The sequence below is a fragment of the Colias eurytheme genome, chromosome 28 (genome assembly GCF_061535395.1).
Source record: "Colias eurytheme isolate Ceu_HAF_F1 chromosome 28, ilColEury1 Martin Lab GWU primary, whole genome shotgun sequence".
Lineage (NCBI taxonomy): Eukaryota > Metazoa > Arthropoda > Insecta > Lepidoptera > Pieridae > Colias > Colias eurytheme.
This window is the reverse complement of record NC_143007.1, coordinates 3,574,054-3,590,602: the sequence shown is the minus strand read 5'-3', so window position 1 is coordinate 3,590,602 and position 16,549 is coordinate 3,574,054. Positions and strand designations below refer to the sequence as shown.

At 33.3% G+C, this 16,549-nt stretch overlaps 1 protein-coding gene across 1 annotated transcript; it reads right to left on the bottom strand.

Annotated features, from left to right (window-relative positions):
* Positions 1-795: 795 nt before the first annotated feature.
* Cht2 (Chitinase 2) lies at positions 796-15,880 on the bottom strand (the record flags this gene model as incomplete). The annotated part of the gene is made up of 9 exons (XM_090117432.1): positions 15,720-15,880; positions 8,175-8,339; positions 7,269-7,464; positions 5,712-5,808; positions 4,452-4,667; positions 3,492-3,686; positions 3,055-3,188; positions 1,634-1,809; positions 796-1,076 (listed from the first exon to the last, which is right to left on the bottom strand). Coding segments are annotated over exons 1-9 (1,536 nt in total), but the record flags the coding sequence as incomplete, so codon positions are not given.
* Between the last annotated feature and the right edge of the window lie 669 nt (positions 15,881-16,549).

The window sequence follows — 16,549 nt, the reverse complement described above, 5'->3', positions numbered from 1 at the left end:
ATTATTACATATTACTTATTGTAGTCAATGAGGGAAGTTACAATAAAGTATTGCATAGTAATCGTACTTTTAGAAAATTAATTCTGATTAAAATAAATATTAGCTATTTTATCTACGTATGAAAGCAACGGGTTGTTAAATTGTATTATATAAACTGCTGAACAGATTTTGATGAACTTTTCTTAATTCTAATAATAATGTTGTAAAAAGCAAACTTATAAGTGAAGTAGGGTGAGGAAAGCTAGCTCTAATATACACAGATTTGGCAGTTTAGTGGTTTTTTCCTTAATATTTACACTAACACCTAAATTCTAATTATTATATATAAAATAAACACATACGTATTATTAAAAAATTAAATATCAAATAAGTAAATGTCCATGTTGTTGGCTTTTAAAATATATATTGTGATGTTAAAATCATACTAATTACAATGTAAAAATAATTACATTAGATAATAAGTGCGTCCATAATAATAATAATATGTAACTTGCACATTTAAAATTATACGTCAATGGTACTTTAAAAAAACATTGCTTTGATTAATTCTTTTTTTGAAATTAAAGGCACTAGTGATAAAACACAAATCAAGTATTGCATACATTTTTCAATGCTAATTTAAAATTTAAATCTAAAATTAATCGTGTTTTAAAACCGTAACGCCTGTAACTTCCAAATAAGTTATTTCACATGAATTTGCTTTGGAATTAGAAATATTTCCACATTTATCATCTTATTCAATATTTTATGACTTGCGACATTCAAAAAAAAAAAGTCATACATTTAAACTAAAACCTCATCCCCCAACCTCGCGAGCAAACTCAACACAATGCAAATGACACTGACAGCTGTCACATTTGCCGCGCTTTTCTCGCCTCGTTCTTCTATCTCATTCTTCTTATTGACCAGTTCTATTTCGTCTAGAATTCTCTTTTCCTCCAAAGCGATGAGTGTAGCTTCGTTTATGGTTCTCATGATATTGTAATTGGAGTAGGTTTCTTCTGGTAAACGTAAATGTAGGCGGTTGTTGGAGACCACGTAAGCTGTGCGCCTGCTAAGGTTTTCTATGCGGTTTGCTGAAAGTTATTTTGATATTAGAATAGATTCGAATTTAATTTTCGCAGGAATAAGTGCTTAAAATTTGTATTTAGAAGTTATACGTATGTAGGAAGGGAGAATGTATAATTTTTAATACCTTTTTTTTAATAATTGTGCACAAGAGAATAGAGAAAGCTATATTGTTTACCATAATAAACAGGAGAGAAAAATGACACATGAAACAGCCTTAGGCCGCGTTTCCATCTGCAAGAAAACTTCCGCAAGAAATGTCCGACAGTAAGTCTGACAGTAACTTGCAAGTCTACTTGCAGGTGGAAACGCGGAATTAGACTTGCAAGCTGCTGTCAGACAGACTGTCGGACATTTCTTGCGGAAGTTTTCTTGCAGATGGACAGGCGGCCTTATGGCTTGTAAATCCTTTTTTTACTGAAATTAATAACGCAATCTAGCACTTTAACGGAAAAAAAATGATAACAACAAATATAACTGCTGCATTTAGTGGAAAAGCATAGGTACATTATTATATACAAGGCATTACAAAATTACACCCTGTACCTATACAATTTATACATACCATCAGGCAACTTCAATGTTTTCAAAGCTTCCTGCAAGATCGGCTCATCCACAATCTTATTGTACCGCTCTACGAAGTCAACATATGCATCCGTCTCGCTCTCGCACGCGCCGCGGAAGTCGTCCGTGTCTATACTCCACACCATCAGCCCTCCGAGACCGTAGTCTATGGCCATTCTGGAAAAAAATGTCATTGTTATTTGTAGTCTATGGCCATCGAGAAAAAAGTTAATTGCCATTCTGAAAAATGTTAAATGTCATTGTTTCTTGTAGTCTATGGCCATTCAGAAAAAAAGAAATATTACCTTGAGCGGGATTTTGAATTTAAAATTTGTGTATTGGTTTGAATTTAGAATTAGAATGATTCGTTGTCTGCGTTTATGGATTGGACGTGATTCGAAAAATTGATAGACAGATTTTAATAAAGTAAAAAGGAATACTTGACTGACCGATTGGCTTGGTTGGTAGTGGCCCTGCCTTCCAAGCCAGAGGTCGTGGGTTCGATTCCCACCCGGGGCAAATATTTGTGTGATGAACATATTTGTTTGCTCTGTGTCTGGGTGTTAATTATCTATAAAAGTATTTATTTAAAAATTATACAATGTATGTTTATCAGCCATGTGGTTTCCATAACACAAGCGAAAGCTTAGTATGGGATCAGATCGTGCCGTGTGTGAAAATTGTCCAGAAATATTTATATTTTAACACAAATGTAGCAATTTTTTATATTTTAACTTAGTTGGGACTTTGCTTAGGGACTTTGTATGTCCATGTTTTATTATTTGTTAACACATCTATAAATTAAACATATGTACTATGTTCAATAAAATACATCGATTTATTTACTTATCCTTCCCTATATAATATAACGTATATGCGAAAGTATATTTGTCTTTGCATTGCATTGCAACGGAGCGATTTGTTGATATAATTTATATGTATCGATGTAGGCAGGAGGCTAGAGAGGTAATAGGCAACTGTATATTATCATCACCACATAGTATAAAACAAAGTCTCTTTCTCTGTCCCTATGTCCCTTTGTATACTTAAATCTTTAAAACCACGCAACGGATTTCGTTTTTTTAATAGTTAGATTGATTCAAGAGGAATGTTTTAATAGATGCGCTCCGCGGTTGAACCCGCGTAGCTCTGCTCCTGTTGGTCTTGTCCCTCAGAGTGATGATATAATATAGCTTATAGCCTTCCTCGATGAATGGGCCGAAAGAAATTTTCAAATCGGACCAGTAGTTCCTGAGATTAGCGCTTTCAAACAAACAAATCTCTTCAGTTTTATAATATTAGTATAGATTAGGTTTTAGACAAAGCAGGCAAAGCTGCGGGCGTAAAGCTAGTTAAATATATAAAAATGTGTATATCACGGTATGACCAACGCAAACCGATTAAACAGTCATGAATACTTACTTGACTTTAATAGCAATAGATCTCGCGTTATCATAGGTGATAACTCGTGCGCCATCTCGTAAGTACGGTGTGGCGGTCTGCTCGTGCCAGTGGTGCGTCCAATTTGTCGATTTGTTTGTTGTTTCCATGCATATCTATGGAATTGTATGGAAAATTAAATCGATTTTAGTTAGATAAGTAGTTTTAGGTTGATAGGAGTAAAAACATGAAAATTAATATAATTATTTACTTATAGTATACATTTTACAAGTAAGTTTTACGAGTTTTTGGCTTAGCCAATGGGAAAAAATATTATTTGTGGATATTAAAATAATGAAGTCACTTTACAAATTTGACACGGTTTTAACTATGCAGGTCCTTAAAATTTCTCATCGCATTTTTTCAGACAATAATTGAACTGTATATTTTCAACTTTAAACTATCAATAAAGTCCAAACCTCGTTATAACCCAAGAACCCAGCCTCCTTGGTAAACGGTCCGGGGAAGCCCGTACTCTTGACAGCTGTCACTCCGAACAGAATCTTCTTTACTCCAGGATTCTCGAGGTAGAAGCTGCGGCCGTACATCGGCAGACCAAGGACCATCTTGTATGGGCTCACACCGTGCGCTAGCATGTATTTTATTGTGTATTCCTGGAAAATGAAGTATTGTTTGACATTTATAATTTTATGGTGTTATGAATGAATTGGATTTAGTTTAAAATTTTCACTTTGAGTGATAATTATTATAGAAAAGCACAAAAGAATAAGCTTTAGTGATTTCTAAATGCGATTAATTAATCTATACTTATATTATAAAGCTGAAAAGTTTGTTTGTTTGTTTGAACGCGCTAATCTCAGGAACTACTGGTCCGATTTGAGAAATTTTTTCGGTGTTAGATAGCCCATTGATCGACGAAGGCTATATATCATCAAGCTAAGACCAACAGGAGCGGGTGAAACCACGGAGCGCAGCTAGTTCATAATATACGTAAAGTGACAAGCAATCCTACGCCTGATATATCTCACAACAAATAAAGAAATTTCGTAATTAAAAACACGAAAGATACACCTAAAACTTAAAAGATCTAACCTAAAACCTATAACATTGTTTGTCAGTAAAACGCTATTAAATTTAGTAAGGAAAAAGTTCTATAACAAAATCTCATTTTAAAACAATAGAGAAACATACTACGCTCAATAATGATCATCTTGATCATTTGTACCTCGTAGTGGCGCGTAGTCGTTGCACATTAGGTATGTTGATGAAGTCCATAATATTGTAAATTAGCACTTAGCACGCTCAATGGTAGTCAAAATACCTTATTTGGATGCAGTTCATAATATTTTTAACTAGTAAGGACCCACAGTATTACCATTTTTCATACAAATACATTCATTTCGTTACATTCCACTTACCACGCTCAACACATCTTGATCATTGGTGCCTCTCAACGGAGCATTAGCCCCCACAACCCCGTCCCAAGTCCCGTGGTAGTCGTAACACATCATGTGAATGAAGTCCAGGTATCGGCTGAGCTTGGCCAAATCATAAGCAGCGTCCATGGTCTCCTTGCCGGCGCCGAGCGCGGCTGTGAGGATGTAGCCGCGCGACTCGAAGGCGTCTTTTAGTTCCTGGTGTGGTAGAAAATAATTTATAACTAGCTTAGGGAAAACACAATAAAATATAGTCCATGATATTCAGAGATAGCTTAGCTTTCAATTGGTAAAAGATTATTGAAATCGGTGCATTAGATCCCGAGTTTACGAGAGAACAAACAATAGGTTATTTTATCGCTTAAAAGAAGTATTTTTTACTAGCAACTGAATAAATAGAGGGATTGTAAAATCTATTTATATCTAATTGTATAAATACTATAGATAATGTACAGTCGGAATATATATTACTACACTAGATTTCCGCCCGCGGCTTCACCCGCGTTTTCAAAGGAAAACCCGCATAGTTCCCGTTCCCGTGGGATTTCCGGGATAAAACCTATCCTATGTGTTAATCCAAGTTACCCTCTATATGTGTGCTAAATTTCATTGTAATCGGTTCAGTAGTTTTTACGTGAAAGAGTAACAAACATCCATACATCCATACTTACAAACTTTCGCCTTTATAATAGTATTAAGATATATATTTTGTGGATTTAATAAGATCTTCATATTATTTATATTTAAAACATAATATAAAATAATTTGGAAAATCCAAAAGTGCACGCCTCATAATTTTTTTTTAATAAATATTTATTAATTATTATTTTTGTTTATTTAATAACAATTAAACCACATCGAATCAGACCCTGAAAAATGAAAGGGTTCTATTCCTGAGCATACTCAAGCGTAAGAGAAAAAAAAAGACTCGATTAGTAAAGTATTTCGGTCGCTATCGTGTTAACAAGAAAAAGGATCCGCACATACAGACACACGGACGTCCAAGACAGAACTTTTTTAAACTGTTTTTTAACTAGTTTAAATAACAAAAATGACATCAAAAATATCATGAACGTTAAAAATAGTGTTTTTTCTTAATATGTGTGTGTATGTATTATCTTACAAGTGCAATGTATGATACATAAAGACATTTTAAGTTTGAAAAATCAGATGTTTTGCGCGAAGTGACAGTAGTACCCACCTCAACGCTTCGCTTATGAGGCGTGCAATATACAATCATACCTTCACCATAGACACGTAGTTAACTTTGTCCTCCGGGTTTCCATCTCGTCTGGTCGGATATTCCCAATCCAAGTCAAGACCGTCGAACTTGTAAGTGCTGTTAGATTAATTTTAAGTACGTATTTATACAATATTGTACTATATTGATAAAACAATAAGGAAAATTGTGACGAACATTTTTCTAGTATCTGAATGTTAATTATAAATAGAAAATAACATATTTTACATAATGTACATTAATAAATTTAACTGAATGCTTTAAAACGCTTGCATGCTTTATAAGCTTTATTATATCAAACACAAGCTGCGCTCCGCGGTTTCACCCGCGTGACTCCGCTCCTGTTGATCTTAGCGTGATGATAATTTGATTTTGAAAAAGATGGAACGTGGTTTGTGTGATAGGATTGGACTATATTAATTATTAAAACTATTGACGAAAATATTCACAAGTATCGTGAAAGTTATCTAATCCTCACTATGAAAGGTTCATATACCTAATAAATAAAAATAATAAAATTGATTTTTAATGCACTAATAAAAAATAGCCTATAGCCTTCCTCGATAAATGGGCTATCTAACATCGAAATAATTTTTCAAATCAGACCAGTAGTTCCTGAGATTAGTGCGCTCAAACAAACAAACTCTTCAGCTTTATAATATTAAAGTATAGATAATCTATACTAATATTATAAAGAGGAAAAGTTTGTAAGTATGTATGTAAGTATGTATGTATGTATGGTTTTCACGCATAAACTACTGGACCGATTTCAAAAATTCTTTCACCATTAGAAAGCTGCATCTTTACTGAGCAACATAGGCTATATTGCATTTTCAAAAAAATTAGAGATCCTTACCAAAAATGCAATAATGTAACAGAAGGTGTAAAAAAATCCTCAATAAAACTTCTGTCATCGCGTGCGCTGCGGAATCTATTGAAGATAGAACAAAAAAATGTTCTACGGTATTATAGAATGGATCAATATCTACAAGAAAGTCCGCGATACCATATGTCCATCTTCAGTAGTTATGTTACTACAACAACTTTTTTACGTTTTCAAAGTAAATAGAAGTGCCGACAGTAATCAAACTATGTTGTCCATACACATATATTAATCCTTATCCCATTAAATGATGTTTTAATATAGACTGTTTCAATACCAGCAAAATACTTTTTAAATGAAAAGAATTGGATATTCCATTCAAAAGATATAACGATCTACAGAAAATAGTAGGTATACTGTTCGAGCAGGCCGTAGTGCGGAGGTCACGGAGGAATTCTACCAATATGCGTCTTGGCGGAACACAGTGGGGTTTTGGTCGGTAGGAATCCGACATAACCCACGGCCCCTCCCCCGGAGGCCGTGGGTATCTATGAAAGATTTCCCCACTAAAACAAAAAAAAAAAGGCCGTAGTGCGGGACGGGGTAAAGGTGATTTTCATGTGATTAAAAATTAAACCTATAGTCCGACCTATAGTAGACTTTTCACTGTAACGATATCGCTATCTATGCGGGTGAAACCGCAGGGCATTGCTAGTTGATATATAAAAACACATACTCCAAGAACGTCATGACACTCTGTATAAACTTCGCTCTGGACTCCGGGCTGGCGGCCATCTTGGAATATTTGGCAGACCCCTCGTTCCATCCACCGATAGCAACTGTCACTTTGAGGTGTGGGTACCTCTCTTTAAGGGCTACTAGCCGTTTGTAACCAGCTCTACCATAGTCTTTTTCTAAATCTTGCCAAGGGTCTGGAATTTTGTAATAAATGTTATAATAAATTGAATAAAATTATATGGATATGATATACAATTTTGATAAAAAAAAAATTTAACAAGCATCTTTTGTGTATTTAATGTTTACTGCTTATATTTATGACCATTGTTTATCAACGAGGAAAGCATTTATCGTATTTTTTTGTTAAAAATAATAAGCGCTTAAGTAAATAATTAGGAATTCAAGACTATTCATTAATGGAGACTAGTTTTCTTGATAAAATGGTAACGACGTACATAAGAGAAATTTTTACAGATGGATCAATTTCAAAAAATAGCTATAGGCATAATATATGACTATTTTCATTGTCTTTTTTTTATTTTTGAAGTCGCTTCTTTAGGCGCGTTGAGAGTAAAATTTCAAGGTCATGGCACTACCGTCACGTCATGGAGTAAGGCGACCATTTGGGTTTTTTATTCCACTAAATCAAAAAAGACGTGTGGCACTCGGGGACTGCCGCGGTAAAGCTATTGCATAGCATGCCTTCAAGCCACACCTCCGCGCCCGTTGGAGTGGGGAGCGTGAGGTTTTTTCGTTATGGAATTTCTCGATTCGGTCCCCGCGCTCAAGGCCCGCGATAGAAGCTATGCAATAGCTTAATATTAAGTTACGACGTCATGCTAGACGTTAATGTATTAAAGCATGACTATCTTTTTACAAACAACAATAAATGAATAACCCTCACCGAGACTCTTAATGCTATTAGTATGTTCGTCCAATCCCGCGAAGGAGTACACCAAGTGTGTACACAGGGAGGGCTCCAGGTCACTCTGCTCGAACTTCCCCGCACCAGGACGGTATACAGCCCAGGTGGCCACATAGCATACTACCACCTTGCCATGCATGGGACCTAGAAAGTAAAATTAAATCATATTAAAAAATCTACACAATAAAAATTTATCGCTAAATGTGTTGTTATGCGCAAAACTCGAGAACAGCGGAACCGATTTCATTATTTTCTTATAATATTCCTTGAAGTACGAGTATAGTTCTTATGGAGAGAAAACGTAAGCATGTACCACGGGCGAAGCCGGGGCAGGCCGTAAATAATAAATCCTTAAATAAGGTTTAATATATATAACTTATTTTAATATGGTATATTATTAAAATGAATGTAGACTTAATATTTACGTTCTAAATTTATTCCGAAAACATTCATTTAATTTTAAAATGAAATATAACATGATTATAATGTTATACATATAGTTTTTTGGCATATTATGTTATATGTAGTTACATATTACCTATGTAGAATTAAATTGTAATATTGACATAATTTTAAAACAACAGCTATAGAGTCTCTTGCCGGTTCTTCTCCATATAGATACTGCTTTCCGAATCGGAATGTTAAAAATATGTAATGACGATTCAAAATTGCTTCTAGAAGAAGTCTAATTGAATAAATAAATGTTTGAGTAAGTATATGGAAATATGTATCTCATTAAATATTTTAAAGTTAAATATACTTTCTCATCAGTAAAAATATGATACTAATATCATACCAAAATAAAAACAATTTAAATCTCATTTACTATGTTTCAAAACAATAACGATTAGATAGTACGCACAAGCGTCCATGTAATTTTTATACAATTTCCTTTGATTATAGTTATTTAGTCTATAATTTTATGCTCTACGACACTTTTCACTGGCATGCGTAAAGCCTCTGTTTTCATATACTGTCCTAGATATGATGATATATTATACCCGACTAGCTTTTCAACTAAGTTTTGTATAAATTATAAATTTTTTCAACTATTTAGATGACTTTTAGCTTCTTGCCCGTGTAGTCAAAGGAAAACCTGTATATTTCCCGATTGCGCAGTATTTTCGAGATAAAACCTAAACAATGTGTCAATCTAAATTCCCCTCTATGTGTGTGGAAAATTCATGAAAATCGGTTCAGCTGTTTTTGTGTGAAGGAGTAACAAATAAACAAACATACTTTCGCTTTTTTTTTCTTTTCTTTTCTCATTTCGGTATTGATTTTAATTTTTAAGTTATATTGATATAGTATCAGTATAAAAACGTAGAAAGAAAAATAATTTAAGATATTTTTAGGCAATTTTTCACTATCTTAATATACATAATATATAAATCTCGTGTCACAATGCTTGTCCTCAATGGACTCCTAAACCACTTAACCGATTATAATAAAATTTGCACATCATGTGCAGTTCGATCCAACTTGAGAGATAGGATAGTTTAAACATGTACGTACCACGGGCGAAGCCGGGGCGGACCGCTAGTTATATATAAATGTAGATTTTTTGATGTTAAAACATCAAAAAATCTAGATTTCATCAAGATAAAAAAGATTCACTGAATAATTAATAAAAACTTGCTACTCAGTTGCAAATTGCAAAGTTATCGCAATGAGCTAAAATGACCTCGGTTAAAATAATAATGACGAATTTCTATTATTTTTTATTTGCTCAATAAATAACGAGATGTTTCAATTATAGAGTCATTATATTTTAATCTATCTAGTTTTGGATGTTTGTTTATTTAAATAAATAAATAATACGACCTGCTGATATGTGTAAAACTGATGTATTGAATGTATGTTTTCGAACCGAAATGAGACGGACAAAAAAGTATATGATGGAATGTAAAAAAAATATGCTTTGACATTTAAAAGGACATTTAAATTTTATTAATACGTATATATAAGTTAAGTTTAACGTATAATGTAACTAATTACCTACTCATTTAACGTCATTGCTTATTTGTGCTAGTAACATATAAGCTTGGCGCCCGTTTAATTCTTTTGTATCGTGCAATAAACCATCTGTTTCTGTTTCCTACTGACGTAAATACGAAAGTTTTAACTTTGATATAAATTAAAAACTGATAAACCGATAATAATATAACTTTTAGGATAGGTAGTTTACAATATAAAAGCAAAAGTTTACACTGTAAATAAAAAGATTAGCACTTTTCATCTCAATACAAAATTAATTTAAAAACATTATCTTAACAAAAACTGCGTAATTGTTGTGAAATCGTGTGAAAAACATGCAGTTATCTTTATAAATAATGGAAGTTTCCTACAAAATTTTATGATAAGATTACCTACCTACTATCGCGTTGACTAACCACATCACATCAAAATCCATTTATTTATTAATATACAATATATTTACAACCGACTTCAAAAAAGGAGGAGTTTATCTATTCGACTGTATTTTTTGAGTTTCGATAGGTCGAACCGATTTCGATAATTATTCTTTTATTTAAAAGTACATATATGATTTATTAGGTTTAAGACAAAGCGGGCGAAGCCGCGGGCGGAAAGCTAGTAGGTATATATAAATAATTAATAGAACAACGGATGCAATTCGCAAAGGTAACAGATAAAGTTGAAATATAAATAAGCATGAATTTAACTTGGTTATCTTGACAAACAATATTGCAAAATTATAATATACCTAAAGGTCAAATTTAAATTGTCGTATATTATATATTTATATATTGATTTTTGAACGTAAAATAACAGAAAAATATAGCAAAGGTTAGTCGTTGTTTATCCTATTTATTGATTTTAATTTATGTCGAAATTAAATATTTTTATAAATGCGTATTTTACGTAAAATATGTCACTTATCAAACATATCAACGTAGAACCTGTTTTTGTATATTTACAAATTGTCGTACATGTGCTTTGTGGTACATATTTTTTTCTTTTCAAAATTTACAATTTGTGTCTAAATTCTCATGTCTGCAGTGAAAATTCACGCTCTAAAAACCTTTAAAATATGCCCTAGAAAGCTGTGCTTGGGCTGTAAATATATTTTACGGTAAGACTATGGTACCCCATTTATGACACAGTCATTCATATATTCACACACACACATGCTAAAATAATAATTCGTATAAACTTCTTTTCAACTTGACATATGAATATAAGTTGATTCAAGATCTGTTCAATGTTTTTTGATTATTATGGAAAAATACAATAGTTTATATTTGAACACAGGCATTTTATTAACTGTTAATTAAATATTTAGTAAATACTTAATTATTATTTCACTTTTAGATAATAAATAGGTGCACATAATATTTTTTTTCTTAATTTTTAATACTTAATTTCAATAAGTACTTGGGATAAGATGTAAGTAGTAAATTCATTTCTATATAGTATTGTGCATTTTATTGGAAGTCCTAGTCCAATTTTTCTTCATATCGTATACTCCTTCAAAAGTCTGTTAAGTCACACAAATGTGGATCATTTTGTAACGTCAAGCGGCCAGTGGCCACGATGCTGGCCAGAATATTAATACCTTGTTCACCTTGAAACCCTGACGGGTTGTCCATCTGCCCATAGCAAGCGAAATTATATAACTTATGTGCACGTTCGTAACGTTTTTTAAGTAATTTATTCTTGTATTACGCACGATTTTTTTATTGTTATGGAACAGCTGGGCAAGCTTATATACTATACTTCTAGCATAGACTGTATGTTTATACTGTGTCCCGTAGTTTTAGCCACATTTCTCCGCTCCTATTGGTCTTATTATGACGATATATAGTTTATAGCCTTCCTCGATAAAGGGGCTAACTAGAACTGAAAGAATTTTTTAAATCGGCCTCGTAGGTCCTGAGTGCGCTAAGATTTCAACCAACCAACCAAATAAACAAACTTTTCAGCTTATGAATATATAATGAAATATCTGTAGATTAAGCTGTAGATATAAGAATATTTCATCTGTGCGTGTGTGCCACGATACACCAGAAAAATAGCTGGACTGATTTTAATTAAATTTTTGTGGATTCGGAAATAGTTTAGATTTACAATTCGAACGCGACTTAGTCATAAATATAAATATCGTAAAGAGGAAATATAAGGTTACTACAATATATGTAGGTATGTATTAAAAAATAAAAAAAGTGAATAATATATGAAAATATTTAAAATGATTGTATCTTATGAGTGTGGCATTTTATAAGCATACTTATTATCTGTGCCCATATAAAATGACCGCACGAGACCACTAACGTAATTATAAAAATAATTAATTTCCTTTTAAGAGAATTCCATTATTATTACTTTACGTCTGTCGTATATAAACATACTTAAGGTATTATTAATTATGAATTCAAAGTTAGATACTTAGTTATCTATTGTTTAAAGTACAATCTGAAAACTGCTAAATCGATTTTGATAAAACTGTTCTGCTGTGGTATTTGACCTCAGCAGAACTCACGATTGGAAACGAATAAAAAATTCTATGTCTGTAATATTGTCCCGTAAAGAATAAACAATGCCTAATATTATGTGAAAAACATTTGCTTTGCAACCCCACAAGTTGACTTGACATCTAACTTACTTCTCTAATTAAAAAATCGCATTATGCAGAGATGTACATCTATACTAATATTATAAAGCTGAAGAGTTTGTTTGTTTGAACGCACTAATATCAGGAACTATTGGTCCGATTTGAAAATTTTTTCCGGTGTTAGATAGCCCATTTAATGTCACGCTAAGACCAATAGGAGCGGAGCAATGCGGGTGAAACCGCGGAGCACAGCTAGTATTATATAAAATAATATATGTATTATAACGTACATAAATATTTAATACGATATTAGCCACATGCCACTGCAACGCGAATGCATAGGTAGTTTGAAATAGGTTAAAAACAAAAATAAAATGCTACGTCCTGTATCATGTAACAGCTTAGATCATTAAGTAATGGATGGAGTACGCTGGCAAATGTTCTAACTAAACTTTCTGCTGATTTTGGTGCGGGGAGGGCAACTCACACTATTGAAACACAATCACACATTCACAAAAATAATTTGTGTCACGAAAGTCGTAAAAATTTACGACCTTTTAAGCGACGAGTTTTTAAATTCAACTCTATTTCTAAATTCATAAAGATTAAATTTGTATTTCATTCCAAGTTGTCTCGTGGGGAGTGTGGTTCAATATCGCGTTCTAAATTCAACTTTATAACTTAGATCATAAAGATTAAATTTGTATTTCTTTAAAAGATAGTCTCGTAAGGAATGCGGTTCATTATCGCGTTTTAAATTCAACTTTCTCTCTTAGTAGATAAAGATTAAATTTGTATATTTTCTTTCCATGATAGTCTCGTCTCTTTCTCTCTCGAAACATGACTCGATTATTTGTCTTGATCATATCGCTAAACGATACATCGACGATTATTAGAAATTGCATTTAATTAGAAATGTACGTTAAATAATAAAAAAATATACACAAATGAAAGGTTATTCCATCTTTTTTAATATTCGACATGTTTGAATTGCTTCTGCAAGACTTGACAGTACAAAACGGCATTTTTAGCGGAGCACTCGCAGACGTCCGTTCGACGTTTTACGAATACGCAGAGTGCTTGTAATCGATTACGCAAGTAGTTTTTATGAAAGGATAAGATTTTTCGATGAAAATAATCTTATACCTCGGCAAAAGGGGAAACGCCTGCGAGTGTTATCCATTACTTAATGATCTAAGTGTAACAGCAGCAAAAATATTCTAATAATAATTAAATAATTCGCAAAATTTGATAAATATTTTTCGACTTTATTAGATTCTTTTGAATTATTCATCATCATTATCAGCCTATTTAGTTCCCTCAGGGACATATAGGCCTCCTATGAGGGTTCGGGCCATAATCCACCACGCTGGCCAAGTGTGGGTTGGTAGATGTCACATGTCGTCGAACTTTAGAATACGCTTTTATTAGCTTTACGTGTACGTTTGTAAGTTTGTATTTAAACGACTCATTTAGACTTAATTTTAACGAATTTTAAAGGACAGAATTAATTCAATTATTTCATGAGTTTGATCTAATAAAAAACATTTATTTAGTTTTTATTTAAACTGCGTATATTTATTATTTACTAGTTTTCCACTCGCAGCTTCGCCCGCGCAGTCAAAGAAAAACCCGCATAGTTCCCGTTCCCGTGTGATTTCCGGGATAAAACCTATCCTATTTCCCGGGGTAAAAAGTCCTTTCTCGGGTATCAAAATATCTCTATACCAAATTTCATGCAAATTGGTTCAGTAGTTAAGGCGTGATTGAGTAACAGACAGACAGACAGAGTTACTTTCGCATTTATAATATTAAAGTATGGATTGACTCTATAACATGCCGGTTTTATCACGATGTTTTTTCCTTCACCGATTGAAAAAGGCGCTAAATTGAATAGGTACATATTTTTGTGTAGTCGTCAGTTTCGAACCCGGACTTTTTGAAGTCTTGACTCTTGACATCTGATTCATTTTATTAAATAAGTTATTATACAAAATAAAAATATGTCTGAATTGATTTTGATTCATTACAATTGAAAAGTAACGAATTGTATTGTAACATGACATCATACAAACTTACCTACTCAAAACTGACTATTATTTTTTTTCAATCTTTAGTTAAAAATTTCATCTGTAATATACCAATTGACCTGATTTTTAAATGGTTGTTTATAATACAAATAAGTTGTAACCGAATTTTGGAAAATTGCCCTTTTTGGTAGGATAAGTAGGTTTTCGTGTCATTGTCGTTATGTCAGACTTGAGAATTTATAATTTATACAACATTAGTTTATCTGTGGGTTGTTTTTCTTGAAAATTTTCAACAATTTGTGAGAAAATTTTCCAATTATTATTGACTGTTGTCAATAATCTAATAGGAAAATTATCAAGACAAATAAGTCATAAAAACAGAATTCATTTAAGCATATTGAAATGTAAATATAAAGTCAAGGGCGAACTTGATACTAGAGGCATTCTCTGCCAGTTACACTTGCGAATTGAAAATTGTACTATTCTCTTACATACGCTTTTATTAGCTTCACCTATATGTTTGTGTGTTTGTATGTAACCGTCAACCGACCACCTGAACGGACAGATTTCATTTGAACTTTACACTTATGAAGGATCGGTGACAATAATTTCATGAGTGTAAGCGTTATTTGATTAACTTTTAAGAATAGTGATAACATGATTGTAGGAGCGTATTAGTAAATATAATATTATATTGCTTCAGACTACTTATTGGAATACTATGCAAATTTTAGTTTTCAAACCTTAATGTGCAAATATCACGCTTGCACGACCTTCAATCACTCAACATCATCGTTTATGCCGCGGCCGGGCTGGTCCGACTGTACTTTCTCTTTATAAAAATTACATGACGCACGTTTTGTAATAGACTGTAGCAATAGCAAACTAAAACCTCTTTGTGTCAAATCTCCTTTCACTTACCTCCCAAGGTCTGGCCATCGAGGACTGCCGCCAAAACTATCACAATAAAAAAAGATAACCACAGATTTCCCACCATTTTTAATTTTACTGGCCAGTTTAAATTCAAATTTCGAATACGTCGTCGCGGTTCCGCGACATTCTTGCCGACTGTGTTGTTTGACATTTACACGACTTGTGGTTACCGTTCTTTACTATGTACAAGCAAAAATGAACTTTAAACCAACGTACCTACATTCTAAACTGTATTGGTCCATACATTAACCAACTTGATTAATCATAATACGTTCTACAACATTTTGTACTTTAATACAATGTAGTTAGTGTAGGCCCTCGCGCTGGCCCTCACAGCGTATGGGGAGCGTCCCCCGGGTGGCGGATGGGGGAGTGGTCGGTAGTACAGCCTAGCTACACTACCGGCTAAGGCCGATGGCCTCGCTGACCAAAGTAGGGTGTGGTCCTCCAGCATTTCGGGGGTTTTGCGGGGGGCTGACAACCCTCCCACATAAAAAATCCATTGTTACGAAACCGACAGCAAAGAAAAAGATAAATAGACCTGGACTCAATTACGACAACCATTGGCGTGGAATAACGGATAGCCGATTTGCCTCATGGAATGTTAGAAGCCTTTACCGACCCGGTGCCATATACCAACTGACTACAGAACTTAAGCGATACGATATCAGCATAGCCGCGCTGCAGGAGGTAAGATGGCCTGGAAACGGGGAATGTGCTTTGGATGACGGATTTATGCTATTTTATAGCGGCAACTTAAAGGGGAAACATACTAATGGAACTGGATTTATGGTAGCCAAGAAAAACGTCCCAAGTGT